The 15,533-nt window shown below is 36.5% G+C and overlaps 1 protein-coding gene across 3 annotated transcripts in view; it reads left to right on the top strand.

Annotated features, from left to right (window-relative positions):
• The window catches only part of col15a1a (collagen, type XV, alpha 1a), a 91,237-nt gene that overhangs the window by 56,082 nt on the left and 19,622 nt on the right, over nt 1-15,533 (top strand). For all 3 annotated transcript variants that reach the window (XM_017479277.3, XM_017479283.3, XM_017479289.3), the window contains 13 exons: nt 2,582-2,635; nt 2,744-2,779; nt 3,819-3,950; nt 4,309-4,374; nt 4,491-4,526; nt 4,832-4,873; nt 6,827-6,880; nt 7,880-7,915; nt 8,002-8,085; nt 8,176-8,241; nt 12,016-12,078; nt 14,394-14,483; nt 15,090-15,125. In XM_017479277.3, coding sequence (XP_017334766.1) covers nt 2,582-2,635; nt 2,744-2,779; nt 3,819-3,950; nt 4,309-4,374; nt 4,491-4,526; nt 4,832-4,873; nt 6,827-6,880; nt 7,880-7,915; nt 8,002-8,085; nt 8,176-8,241; nt 12,016-12,078; nt 14,394-14,483; nt 15,090-15,125 — 795 coding nt within the window. The remainder of the gene's footprint in view (nt 1-2,581; nt 2,636-2,743; nt 2,780-3,818; nt 3,951-4,308; nt 4,375-4,490; nt 4,527-4,831; nt 4,874-6,826; nt 6,881-7,879; nt 7,916-8,001; nt 8,086-8,175; nt 8,242-12,015; nt 12,079-14,393; nt 14,484-15,089; nt 15,126-15,533) is intronic.

Raw genomic sequence — 15,533 nt, forward strand, 5'->3', positions numbered from 1 at the left:
ACCCAAACAAGTCTCTTTGCTATCTAGAATGCTTAGTCAATGAGTGACAGCAATAAATATATATATTTTTTAAGTGCAGATCAAGTAGGAATATAATAGTTGCTGTAATTCTCACTTCCTGGCTTTCAGTTCTGATATTATATTTACCTCACCTTCAAGGGCTCTACTAAAGTAGGTTTACAAGAAGAATGCTTTATTAGTGACTTATGACTTTGTGGAACTTTATCTTACCACAGTGTCACACAATATATAGTGCCACACACGTGTATCATTTATTTTTCTGTGTAACTATGTAAAAGCACTTGGTAGTTGTATTAAACCTTTCCTGTTGTGTGGTCTGTGTTTCAGGCACACAGGCAATACATTTCCCTTGAGTAGGTACACAGTTTTGACATTTCCCCTCCAAACCTTGGCCAGAGATTTAGGAAAATCCTCCCTTCATGTTTGAGTGTGTCAGATTGTCCTCCAAAACCTTATTTAGTTGTGACATATCTGAGGATGGAGAACATGTTTCTTTGCTCAAGTGGTATTTTGCCAGTATTTTGTCAGAAATTGTGTATCCTGGTTATTTTTAAAGGAGTGTTGTGTGATTGTGAAGAGGATTTTACCAGAATAATTACTATTAAACGTGATTTAAATGCTCTCTGTTGTACTACATTTTAAGAACAAAGAACAAGTATTCCTTGTTGAATGGTTTATCTCTGTCAACTTCAGCGGGAGGGAGTGAAAAGAAATCAGTTTTAATTTTAGTTTAATCCTGTGAACTGGGGGAACAGATTACTATTTAAAGAATAGAATATTACTGGGAAAAGTGTGTGTGTGTGTGTGTGTGTGTGTGTGTGTGCGCGTGTGTGTGTGCGTGTGTGTGTGTGTGTGTGTGTGTGTGAGTGTGTGTGTGTGTGCTGCACTTAATTTAACTTCATTTAACTGGAACTTGAACTTTTCATGGAACATGAAACTTCACCGTGTCATTGAGGGGAAGCTGCCTTTTGATATGAGTCCAATCAACTCTTCACGTTACGACTCAATCTCAACTTGGAAACTTTCTCATACTTTACTGACCATGTAAAATGAAGTGAACATCATTTCACTGATGATGAAACCTTCAACAAGTAAACAGGAATTGTAAATATATATCTCAATAAATGTAAATATAAATATAGAAATATAACAGATTTATATAAATATAAATAATGTGCATTTCAAGTATAATATTTTGTGATTACTCTTTTAAAACTACATTCTTTTTGTGGTAATATGAAATTATAGACTAATTAATAAATGAATATTTGAATACATTTTAATACTAATAGTGTGTCCCAAACGACATACCATACACTATACACTTATACTAGGCACTATACGCTCTGCCGTCTAGTGTATGAATTTTAGAACGATAGTATCATCTCAAACGGCACACTTTCGGTATTGTACTAACCAGGAGAATATGCTGTTTCCTGGTCGAGGGCAAATTACGTCAAACTCATGTAATGCGATGGCGCTAGCATTAGCGAAATAGCCAAACAAATAACAAAAATTAATTGTTACATTTTATTGCTTATTTTAATGTTTCCTTTTATGCCCAAAAGACCTCAGTCACCGTCAGAAGGAGGCGTAATCATCTCCACAGGTGAATTTTGCTTGCACAATTTAAAATCAGCATAGTAAGTTGTAGTTGTGGCTATGGCTGCTGGCAATGTAAACATCTTTTCTTTTTTTCAGTCAGCATATGAGCCTGATATAGCCCCTCTACATTGACTACATAAGGAAAGCTGCGACTGTTGAGTGCATGAAGTGTCTATCATTCCACACGTAGTTTTTTTTTCGGTTGAATGAATGCATCATCCGGGAACTTAAAGTGTGAACACACTAATCACGCTATTTATACTACAAAATGGTGTACAGTAGTGCTTAAGCGTACGGTTTGGGATGCACTATAAGTCTTAAATAGTAGTATTGACATTTTAAAGGCTTTGCATTCAAAGGAACAACCCAAGCCTATATATATATATATATATATATATATATATATATATATATATATATATATATATATATATATATATATATATATATACACACAGTAAAATACATATTTTATGCTACAATACAGAATCTATTTTTTCCTCATCTCTGTTTAATTTCATAACCTGCTGCTAAGAGGTCTAACACTGCTTTTGAGCTATTGTTACCTCTGTGTTATCTTAAGCTACATATATACAGTATACTGTATATACAGTAGCCTATAATAAGCCTGTTGAGTCTTTAGTGTCAAGCTCTAGACACTGGCACTGCCAAAATAACTGTGCCTTTGTACTACTGAGACTAAGTGATTATGTACTGTATGTATTTGTTATGTGGCGGAAAATGAGAAATTTGTCTACCTGACCAAAGGAAACATAGATTTTCAGAAACAAGTGTATGTCTTAAAGTTTATACACGAACAGCACACAGGATCTCCATTCTCTGAATTCTCCGTAATCTTTCAGGACTGGATGTCTCAGTCTCAGTCAAGGCCAGAGTTTTGGCATTATGCAAGTGCAGGGAAAAAGTAATAATTCTACTTTCATGGCTCTAATAGGGTGCTAATGGCAGAGATGGTGAACCAGGAAAAGAGGGCCAGAAAGGGGACAAGGTAAAATATACAATGAATAATTTATATTTTATTAGTTGTTCAGTCTGCTGGCTCTTTATCATGTCCACAATTTGCCACAATTTTCAAAAGTTATTGTGAACTTAACAGGGTGAAGCTGGATTACCTGGGAATGCAGGACAAAAGGTAATGTCATTGCAATTACTGTGTAAATGTCACTGCTATCAGCATCTAGTGCTTTCATTTCTCTAGCTATTCATATCTCTTTAAATAGTCTGTGTGAACTGCATTTTTATATAATGCATATTAACACAGCCAACTTCATTTATACCACAGCATACTAATTTATGTAATTTGTCTTGTAGGGATACAAGACAAATTACAGGTTTATATTCATGTGCTCATTGTAAAAAAAAATGTAATTTCTATAGAAACAACTGAAACAGAAAGTTGTATGATGGACACTCCTCATGAACAGATCTCAGCCATGACAAACCTCGGAATGAGATAGCGAGCTTTTATAGATAGGAATGAAGTGTAAATAGGTCTGGTTTTAGCAGACTGCTACGCTGCTGCTGCTGAGTGAGTACGAATACTTGCTCTGACAGACATGCACAGACATAGAAAAGAAGATAAGCATGCTGCTGCTGCAAAGGGAATAGAAGGAGGAGTTTTTTTATGAGGAGAAATTTATTTAAGATTTATGGAAGGAGTCTCCAATGTCAGCGTTTTGTACCAGTCACAGGTAAAGATGTCATTTTTAAGTTTTCAAACAAAGAAAATCTTTAGGATGGAGAACTTTGTGGTTTCTTGGTGATGTGACAAGCGTATTTTTTTGTCTTATTAACATTGAAGGTTATAGGCTGGTAAGGGAGTTACAGATTATGATGAATGTTTATAGCTGTTATAACAGTACATGGTAACAGGAAAATGTTTGGCGTATGTTTCACAAGATACTAACTATAAACCGATTTTAAAATAAAGTATGGCATGTCATTCTTAAAATAATACATTTTTAAAAATGTGATAGTTGGCAATTTGCTGTGGTATAAGAGGAATAAACATTTCTTGGTAATTTTATTGATACCCCATTGTAAACAGTTACTCTGCCTTGTTATCTTGTTATCACCCGATTGTTGTTGTTTGTTTTTCCCTATAAAAATGTGTTTCATTCCTTTCTTTTGCTTATCTCAGTCTTATGCTTTCTTATTTCTGTCTTTAAAAGGGTGACTCAGGACAGCCAGGCCTCCCAGGGGTACCAGGGGTAGCAGGACCAGAAGGTCCAAAGGGAAAACCTGGCCCACCAGGACCCCCAGGACCTCCAGGTCCACCTGCACGCTTCAGTTTTGATGTACTGGTGAGTTTCAGGACCAATGGAACATTCTTTATGATGTGAATCAGAACTCAGGATCACAGAGTTACTTAGATATCATTTGAAATCCACCAGAGGCCACCATTATCACTTTTCATTTTTGGTGTGAACAACACAGAATAAAGAAAAGCAGATTCTACAATATTTTAGCACTGATGACAGCTCATTTATAATTCCGTGTCGAATACAGCTGAACTACATTTTCTGGTTGGTTACACAAACTTTAAAATGGCATCTAAATTCCCCCAACCCAAAAACCTATTTCATGACTGATATATATAATATGTAGAGCTGGAGAACATATTGCAAGTGTGTGTGTGTGTGTGTGTGTGTGTGTGTACAGGATTCTGACGACTCTGGAGTGTCTGGAAGCAGTGGCTTTGGGCCAGTTCTCCCTAGGGGGCCTCCTGTAAGCACTTTTTCATTAGCAGAGTGGCAGGATGAATTCTTTTCTTGTATTTCTCTTGTAGTTCGGTTAAGAATTTAGATTTGTTTACAAACTCAAGTCTTCCTTTTCTCCTACAGGGTATACCTGGTTTGCCTGGCCCCCCAGGACCACAGGTGGATTTACCTCTGCAGAATGACAGAAACTAATTTGAATGATTTTTGATTTGTTATTTATGTGATATATTCTTAATAGCTCATTTTGTTTTTAATATTTTACTTTCATTTTAGGTTCATACCCATTTTGCCTTTCCATTCAAATAGCACATAGTGTGTTTTGCATATTAAATTATGTTAGTGTGTTTAGTTATTGTTACTCAAAATGACATACATGTAGTACTTAAAGTATGACCGTATCAAGGAGTGAAGGTCTATCATTAACTAAAACGTTGCACTGGATCTCTTGTATTTTTCTGATTAAGGGAAAAGATGGTGTGAACGGTCTTCCAGGTACTTCAGAGATGGTTAGTACCTGTTTATATGACCACAATTGCTAACACATATATTCAGTAAACTTCATTTTTGAAAAGTATCATTATTAGATGTTTTGTGACTTTAGTGTTATAAGTAATATAAAATTTTAACATTTTCAGCTCACCATTATACACTGATCAGCCATAAGATTAAATCCACTAACAGCTGAAGTGAATATATTGATTACTGCATTACAATGGCACCTGTCAAGGGGTGGGATATATTAAACAGCAAGTGAACAATCAGTTCTTGAAGTTGATGTGTTGGAAGCAGGAAAAATGGACAAGCGTAAAGATCTGAGCGACTTTGGCAAGGGCCAAATTGTGATGGCTAGACAACTGGGTCAGAGCTTCTCCAAAACAGCAGCTCTTGTGGGGTTTTCCGGTATGCAAAGGCTAGACAAGCATCTGTGGGATATGTTGGACAAACAAATCCAATCCATGGAGGCTCCATCTCATAACATACAGGACTTAAAGAATCTGCTGCTAATATCTTGGTGCCAGATACCACAGCACACCTTCAGAGGCCTTGTCTAGTCCATGCCTCGACGGGTCAGAGCTGTTTCAGCGACACAAGGGGGACCTACACAGTATTAGGCAGGTGGTTTTTAATGTTATGGCTGATTGGTGTACATTAAATTGACATTATCAAAATTCTAACATGATGAGAAAGTTGGGATTGTTGAAAACTGGTCAAACACAAATAGAAACATTTTGTAGACTCATATACTGTTTGGTTTTAGAAGGTCCAATCTGGCTGTTTCTCATTACATCATCCTTCAATCTAAAAAAAATAGTTAAGTTCAGCAGGGCAAAGACATTTTAATTCTGTTTTGTATAAATAACTTATTCAATTCTTAAACGTATTGAGCATAATTAAACTATGCATTGAGCAAGCTTAAAACATCTGCAGCTAGAAGTTTATTTCTCATCAGGCTCACCATACTGAGGCTTGGACTATGATTGGTCAGCAAATAGCTAAACACTTTGACAACAATAACAATAATAATAATAATAATAATAATAATAATAATAATAATAATAATAATAATAACAACAACACATGAGAATTAAATGTCACCCAGCAATGAAGTATATACAGTTAACTCATTTTTGACCAAAATGTCAAACAGAACCTTGTATTTATGAACCTGGAAACCTCAAATTTCCTAACTTGGCTGGCTAGTCCCATTTTTATTTAATTTTTCTTAAGGCAAAGGATTTCACATTCTCCTTTTTTGTCATAACTCCGCCAATTCAGTATTTTATTATGTGCAGATGATAGGACCATCTGTGATTTATGATTGGTAAATTCCACTCGAAATTATCATTTGTCTCTTTTTTGTGCTCAAACATAGACTGCACTCACATGAAGATATTTAATAAATGAGGCCCACAGTTTCCTGTTCCTTGTTGCCAAAGGAAGCCTGCAGTTCCCAGCCATTTGCTTCCCATTAGGATTTAATTTACCTAATAATCTCTACTGTTCAAAAAAATTATCAAACAGCACATCTGCTGTGGTCGGAAGAACTCACCACCCATATTTACCCTTCCTTTATATTCATTACACAGTGGAAGCTTATAGTTGCAAATCAACATCCACTGGTTTCTTATTTACATTGCTTTTGTTTTGCATGATGCCACTTCAGCTATATTGCTACATTTTAGCGTCCAAATGTGTCACTTAAATGTGTCAAATAGAAAAAATAGCCTGTCTTTAAAGTAGCACTGAAATATTCCACAATGGAGAAGAGCACAGTTTTGGTTCAATACATATGTGACATACAGATGTGGCACCACTTTATCAGTGATTTTAGCAATGTTAGAGCAGAATATTTTCATACTTCTGTATAAATAAACTGAATATTTATTCCACTGTTTAAAATTTGACAAAAGATTGCTGTTAGAAATTTTCTGATGATTATTTCTCACTTATGCCTCTAGGGGGAGCCTGGTCCTGCAGGACCTGAAGGGAAACCTGGACTTCCTGGAAGAAATGTCAGTGTTTCCTGAAAACCTTATAAAAACATAACATTCACAGCTTCATTTATCACTTATCTTTGACTTTTGGTGCACAGGATGCATGAAATCTGCTAGAAATATTATAAATGCTTGAGCAGGGATATTAGAATTGGTATTACACTTACCATTAACTTAAGAACACCTGTACAGCCAATCATATGGCAGCAGTACAATACATAAAATCATGCAGATGCATAGCTTCAGGTAATATTCACATCAAATATTAGAATGGCAAAAAAATATAATCTCTGTGAGTTTGATTGTGGCATGGTTGCTGGAGCCAGGCAGAAATACCTTGAAACTGGACAGTTCAAGGTTGGAACAAAACCAAGTGGCATTTTTCCAATCTTCAGTCTGTCTAGTTTGGGTGAGCCTGTCCCACTGTAGCCTCAGATTCCTGTTCCTGGCTGACAGGAGTGGAACTCAGTGTGGTCTTCTGCTGTTGTAGCCCACTCACCTCAATGTTTGATGTGTTGTTTGTTCGGAAATGCTTTTTGGCTCACCAAGTTTGTAAAGAGTGGTTAATTGAGGTACTGTAAGCCTGATACCTTGAACCAGTCTTCCCATTCTCCTCTGATCTCTCTCATCAACAAGCCATTTTGCCCACTGAACTGTCACTTACTGGATTTATTTACATTTTTTGGTCAGAGTTACTGAGATCACTTTCTTCTGGTGTTTGATGTGAACATTATCTGAAGCTCTTGACCTGTATCTATCAGTTTAAATATTGCACTGCTCCACATTGGATGACTGTATAATTGCATGAATGAATATATATTGTATATTGTAGTTGTTTCTCAAGCAATTCTTAAAATAACAATGGTGCAATAAAGAAATAGCCTGTGGAAATTATGGCACCCATTCAAATTTCAGAGGTCTCATTCTCGCTATGAGTTCAAATTCAACTACTCTATCAAATGCTATACTGTGCTACATAGAGTACATATTTCTTTCCTGTTTTTTGTTTTAACCCAGGGCGAGAAAGGAGAGAAAGGGGAAATGGGGCAGAAGGTATGTTTCCAAACAGTCTGTATCTTACTGTCCATTTCACCCTGCTGTATTTCAACTATAAATGTGAAAAACTCGCATGTGTTTAGGGAGAAAGAGGTCTAGATGGAGTCAGTCTTCCTGGTCCAGCAGGGCCACCCGGACCACCAGGACCTGTCCTCAACCTTCAGGATGTGAGTTCATTCATTTTAACGTGCAGTTAGATTTTAACCTCAACTGAAATATTGCTTATACATTTGTTTATCTTTTTATCTACTTACCAGTTAATGCTGAACGATACTGAGAGCCTTTACAACTTCACAGGGCTTTTTGAACCTCGAGGTCCTTTGGTGAGTACATTTCGGCCCTCTCAAGAAGTATTCAGTTATTCAAATGTAGTTTTCTCATTCTGACACATCATAATGTGGTATAATAATCATGCAATACCAGATTAGTATCAATTCAGTAGCGTCAACTGTATAAAGAGAGAAGTATAGATCATGGTTAAGAAATCAAACACTTTTTGCACAAGATGTTACAGGAAAAAAATGGGGTGGTGCAATTCAGCCAATTCACTTCAATGTGACGCAAAGTTACTGAAACACAGCAATATGCTAACGATGCTTCATTTATTTATTGTAAAAATACTTTCAATTGATCTCTTTATAGTTACATTTCATGTTGTGGATAGTCTGCAAAACAAGTCATTCCCATTATGTTATAACAGTTACAGTATATATCTCACTAGCGTTTCTCAAAAAACCTGCAGACAGTCATGCTACCAATAACCCGAAAAAAGACTTTCGGATGCGTGTCAGAAAGCTTAAAGAAGCAGTAATCGATTTTTAGTCCATTAGCTTACAGCTCATAGGAGCTTATTATACAACCCGAATTCCAAAAAAAGTTGGGACGCTGTGTAAAATGTAAATAAAAACAGAATGCAATGATTTGCAAATCGCATAAACCCATATGTTGTTCACAATAGAACACGGAAAACATATCAAATGTTTAAACTGAGTAAATGTACCATTTTAAGAAAAAAAAGAAGGTGATTTTGAAATTGATGGCCGCAACACGTCTCAAAAAAGTTGGTACGGGGGCAACAAAAGGCTGGAAAAGTAATTGTTACCGAAAGGAAACAGCTGGAGGTTATTAGGCAACAGGTTAGTAACATGATTGGATATAAAAAGAGTACCTTAGAGAGGCAGAGTCTTTCAGAAGTAAAGACGGGCAGAGGTTCACCAATCTGCGAAAAACCGCATCTACATTTTATGGAACAATTTCAGAATAATGCTCCTCAATGTAAAATTGTGAAGACTATCAGTATCTCATCATCTACAGTACGTAATATTATCAAAAGATTCATAGAATCTGGAGAAATCTCTGCGCACAAGGGACAAGGGTGAAAATCAGTATTGCATACCCGTGATCTTCGGGCCCTCAGGCGGCACTGCATTAAAAATGGACATGATTCTGAAATGGAAATCACTGCATGGGCTCACACACCTCCAGAACTCACTGTCTGTGAACACAGTTCTCAGTGCCATCCACAAATGCAATTACAGCTTATCTCTGACCGTTACAAAAGCACTGACACTGGAGACTCCTTCCAAAAATGCTAAATAAACTCCCAGAAATTTAACCATATGAACAATTACACACATTTGAAATTCTGCTCATGTGGAGTGTCTTCTGTACAAGCCCCTGTTTACGCTGTTACTACAGAAACAATTCTATACGTATCGTATGTAGAACCTGTGAATTGCCTTGTAGCCGAACTACAGTCTGACTTGGTTCTTATTCTGTTCAGTACTTTTGAGTCTTCGCAAAACCACCCAGTGAAACTTGTGAGGAGAAAAACACTGTCCTAATCGTGAGTGATTGTGTATGAAAGAGTTTGTGTAACAATAAACCTTGCACCTAATGATCTCAATGCATTAGTGATGCCATCCTACAATGCTCTGCTGCCTGGACAAAGTGTGAAGCAAATCAAGGAGGACAAAACACTGGAGACCATCATTCACCCTAATCAGTTCAAGTTTCCAGTCTGTATTTGACCTAGACACAGTCTTCTCTTCCCTTATGTAAAAGCTTAAAAGCTCCAATTTTACACTGAGGAAAATATCTTCTGTCACTGTATTTCGGAGGAGCAGTCTGGAGTCTCGAGCCTCACATCTATAAAGTGTAATTTTATGTTTAAAACTCTTTTAAGAGATCAGATACAAAGCTTGAGATTGAAGATAATAGATCCAGCTGGGCTTTATGCTGAAAAAAAAAACAACACTTTTCTGCTCAATTGGAGTATTTAGTATGTAGAATAGTATCTGGAAATTAATGAGAGAATGAGGTTTAGGCTAAATGTATGGTATATATACAGAAAATTCAATACAAATGTTATATACAGTGAAGCTTGTTTCTTAAAATAATGTATGCCACAGTGCTATTGATTCCTTTCATCTGACTGGTCAGAAGGTGTTGATTCATTTTCTACAGTATAGCAGCAGCTATAAAAGTAGATCAGGCAAAACACAGCTTTATACTAATGCACTCGTTACGATACGTTATCGTTTCTATAGTAACAGCTCGTTCATAGGGACTTGGCGGCGCTCCACCTAATCTAAAAAATAATAAACAGATTTGAAAATGTGTTGTCAGCAGAGGTAAAGCTGTTTCTTTAGGATTTTGGACACGGGAGACTCTTCAGGACAGAGACCTTTCAGCTTTGTGGTTTCTCTGTAACATGACAAGCTGTGTGGGTTTTTTTTTTTTTTTTTTTTTTGCGTCTTATTAAAATGAGCAAAACAACCGAGGCTGGTGAAGGAGTGACTGTTTTTAGTTGGTATAGTATAAGCGATCATTCTTTTTGCAGACATTCCACAGCATTAAATATAATTACACAGTGTCCCAAAAGTTTCCATACTTAGGGGACTATGTTTCCAGCACCACGTGGGTTGTGCCTTCGTCATTGGATGTTCGTGGACGTCCACGTCTCGGTCAGTCCGCAACACTTCCCGACTTTCTAAAATTGTTAATAAGTTTGGCGAAAATGTCGTGTATGATGTGTATGAAAACTTTTAGAAGATATTCTGCTACAAATTGTTAGTTTCTTAATGTATGGACAATTTTGGCACACACTGTATGTGGATGATGGATAAAAGTGTGATGTGTCAATCTTTAATAAATAAAAAATGTAATCGTTAGCAGATTGCTGTGGTGTCAAAGGAATAAAATCCTTTGGGAATATATATGCTATAGGAAAATAATTAATTCTGGGGTGGTAACAGTAAATATGCTTCACTTCAGGTTGCGTCACGGCACCCAGCCACTGATTATTTTCCTACATGATTCATAATGTTTTATTCCTTCCATGACAAACCTCCTATGTTATGATTTTTCTTTTGCATTTTTTGCACTTTTAACAGTCTTTAATTAAGCACGTCGAAGTACATGTCCTTAACTGAGTTATACAACAGCAATTTGCCAACATGGACTTTAAATAGTATACTTAGTATCTTCATATAAATAGTATACTTAGTATCTTCGTATAAATAGTATACTTAGTATCTTCATATAAATAGTATACTTAGTATCTTCGTATAAATAGTATACTTAGTATCTTCGTATAAATAGTATACTTAGGATCTTCGTATAAATAGTATACTTAGGATCTTCGTATAAATAGTATACTTAGGATCTTCGTATAAATAGTATACTTAGGATCTTCGTATAAATAGTATACTTAGTATCTTCGTATAAATAGTATACTTAGTATCTTCGTATAAAGAGTATAATTTAAACATTCATTTGCTTTTGAATAATTAGTGAATTTACTTTGCCATTATTGATTTACTCTTATTTACTTCAAGAGACTTCAAATGGCTCATGATTTGAGTTATACATTTTTTTCAATTTTATTTTGAATGTTTACATCTATACTGTAGCATTTTCTGCACATTTCTGCACACTGTCTATTCCATATGTTTTGAATTTTCACTTTTCTTTGAATCAAACATGGATTCTGTTCATTGCTGCTTATTACTGTAAATTGGAATCTTTATTGGTAAGTGATCGACTTTAAGCAGTCCTTTTAACCTTTTTCATTTTGTGTTTCATTTTTTTTTCAGGGGCCGAGAGGTCCAAAGGGTGACCGCGGCATCCCAGGAGTCCAGGGCCCCCCAGGGTTAAAGGTGAGGCTGATTATGAGGAAACCTGGCCTAAAGTCAGGCAGAGATTGATTAATGAAATCCTTCATATATGAGAAACCAGTTCTGACATCTATGTGTTAAAACATCACTTTTCCCAGAAAAATCCTTTAAAGGCATGTATACGTGTTAGATTTTAATCAGAGAAGTGACGCACTCAGTTCAAGATTAAAGAGTGTCTCCATATTGAGTTTCTGGCAAGTACGAAGCATTGATGTGTAAGAGCTTAATCACTACCACACACGCACACGCACACACACACACGTACACACACACACACACACTCGCACACGCACATGCGTACACACACACACATACACACGCACACGCACATGCACACACACACACACACACACACACACACACACACACACACACACACACACTCAGACCAGCAAATTCAGTCCAGACCTACTCAGAAAACAGAATGAGATTGTTATCCAATACTAACCTCTTTTAAAAGGTCCTCGGGTGCTTTCTTTGGCATATGGTTTATATTAACCTGAAAGTGTGTGCTTAAGTGTGTGTGTGTGTGAGAGTGTGTGTTCATGTGCGTGCGTGCATGTGTGTATTTTCACCCTGCAATGCACTGCTATACGACACATGACCTTGCCCACATTTGCTTATATATATATGTGTGTGTGTGTGTGTGTGTGTGTATATGTGTGTGTGTGTGTGTGTGTGTGGTACTTGTTTATCCATTGTGAAAACTACTTCATGGTTTTCTTTGTAATTATCTGGATTTCCATATAAATGCCTCATAAACTGTGATCTGATCTTTTCAAGTCACATTAGTAAATATTTTTAACAGACACCCCAAACAACAGTTTGAAATTATTTGCACTCTCAAATACGGTGGGTGATGGGGAAAGTATGTGAATCCTTATATATAGTAACAAGTAAAACTTTGTTTACTGGCGGTAATCTCACCCATCTGCTTTCTGTAGCTGCCGATCAGCCCTGCCCAGAGGTTAGGCGGTATTTTCACTCATTCCTCTATTGCTGTCAGGTATAATCAGTTCAGGTATCATTTGCGATGCCTTGCTTGAAAAGCCTCTTTTAAATCACGCTACAGCAGCTTAGTAGTCCGGTACTTGAACTATCATTTCTTATTCACTCATATGTTTAATGCCATTTGGCACTTTCTTTTCACCAGACTGTGTGATAGAGCACAGTGTCATAATAAAACCATGAGCCCACATCTTATTTCATGTTTCCATTGCCAGGTGACCTGTAATGTCAACTAAATACCTATACTGAAATTACTTACCCTTCTACCGAATGTACTGAACAATGACATATTCACGAGTTTTCAGACAACCGCCATTTTGAAAAAACGAAAAACAAAAAAAAACACTAGTTAGAATCTCTTTACAACAATCTTCAGTGGTAAAAATAAAACATTTTGTTAAGGGTTCATTGGACAGTTAGGGGTTTTTAGTCTACTTTTAACCCTATGTTCACACTAGCAATCAACAAAGCGGCATGCGGCATTCATTTTATGTCCATGATGCAGAGCCGTGATTTCAGCATTATCAGCAAACAACAGCGCAACAGGTGACATTTGAATTGAGATTTTCTCAACTCTATGCGAATTAGATCATTCACATACGTATATTTTACAGTAGTGCATTTAATTTAGAAAACATTGTTAAATGAAGGGGGGAGGGGGCACAGTAGCTTATTGATTAGTACGTTTGCCTCACACCTCCAGGGTTGGGGGCTCGTATCCCGCCTCAGCCTCGTGCACACAGAGTTTGCATGTTCTCCCTCCAGGTACTTTGGTTTCCTCCCTCAGTCCAAAGATATGTGCTGTAGGCTGATTGCCATTTCCAAATTGTCTGTAGTGTGTGAATGTGTGTGTGATTGTGCTCTGCGATGGGTTGGCACTCCATCCAGGGTGTCCCCCGCCATGTGCCCCGAGTCGCCTAGAAAAAGCTCCACACTTCCCTGTGACCCTGTGTACGATAAGCAGGATGGAAAGTGGATGGATGGATGGGGGGATGGATGGATGGATGGATGTTAAATGAAGGAATATCACTATAAAACATTGTCTGTTGTTTGTTTTATAAGTCTATTTCTTTGTATCAGATATACATATATTAATGGGGAATGGCTGATTCATGTAAAAATCCAGTTCATTTCAAAAGAGATAGAACTTTTCATAAGACTTTATGTGTAAATGTATGTGGACGTGTTTTTATCTGTTTTTCAGCTGCTTTATTGATGTGCATGCATGTCTGTATATGTTCATGTGTGCATGTGTTCATGTGTTCGTGTGTGCATGTGCGTGTGTGTAGGGTGAGAAAGGAGAACCAGGGATCACTATTGGTGCAGATGGATCATGGTTGTCTGGAGTGACTGGGCCTCAGGGACCGAAAGGACTCAAGGTGGCTTCTGTTTCATAAACTTTATCTCTGTAGCCGCTTTAAGGTGTGAAGTTGGGAGAAAACCGAGAAAGAAAAGTAGTCAATTATCAATTATTAATAAAAGTGATCTGCCAGTAAAAATAAGGCAAATAATAATCCTTTATAATGCTAAAGTAAAAACACATATTTAGCTTTTTTTTTTTTTTAAATCACTGATAGATAGACAAATGTTTAGATCTTTTTTGACTTTGCATACATGTGTATAATAATATAAAATGAGCAATGCTGCTCATGACTTTGGTTTAAGATCACCACTGAAGAATATATTAATATCAGCAAGCAGTTTAAAAACAGTTTGAAAATTGGATTTCACATTGATTGATTTGAACAAAAGTGACCGCAACTTCATGCATGGATTCATGTGTACAAATATTTCAGTGTAACGTTGCTTCCATTAGTAATTTGTGTGGTTTCCGTAGCTTGGATTCATTACTGTTGTTGTAATGGTATTGTTTACAAGTGGGCATGTTATTGAGTTAAATGCGAATTTCCATCGGCTAACTCTCTGCAGATTTTGTTATATTTTCATTAATTATCTGATAATGCTAACATGTACTGTCTTTTTAGGGTGACAGTGGTGATCCTGGACTGCCCGGTGTAATGGTGAGTGCAAAGACACTACAATGCTATTTTATATATATATATATATATATATATATATATATATATATATATATATATATATATATATATATATATATATATATATATAGATAGATAGATAGATAGATAGATAGATAGTGTGTGTGTGTGTGTGTGTGTGTGTGTGTGTGTTTGTGTATATGTATACTATAATATTAATTATTGGCCATTTGAATTGCTATTATTTTGTTTATCATGCCCTAGTTTGAAGTTTTTTTCTGTTTTCTTCCCCATGCCTTTGTTGTATGGCTACAGCTGCTTCTGTTCAAAGTGTTTTGGAAAATGTTGTGAGGCCAGAGTTGCCTGTACTGGAGTAGACCAAGTGGAACAGTTTTCCTTTTTTTTTGTCTGGCATGTTCCACTTCTTGC

The sequence above is a fragment of the Ictalurus punctatus genome, chromosome 1 (assembly GCF_001660625.3).
Source record: "Ictalurus punctatus breed USDA103 chromosome 1, Coco_2.0, whole genome shotgun sequence".
In the NCBI taxonomy this organism is placed as follows: Eukaryota; Metazoa; Chordata; class Actinopteri; order Siluriformes; family Ictaluridae; genus Ictalurus; species Ictalurus punctatus.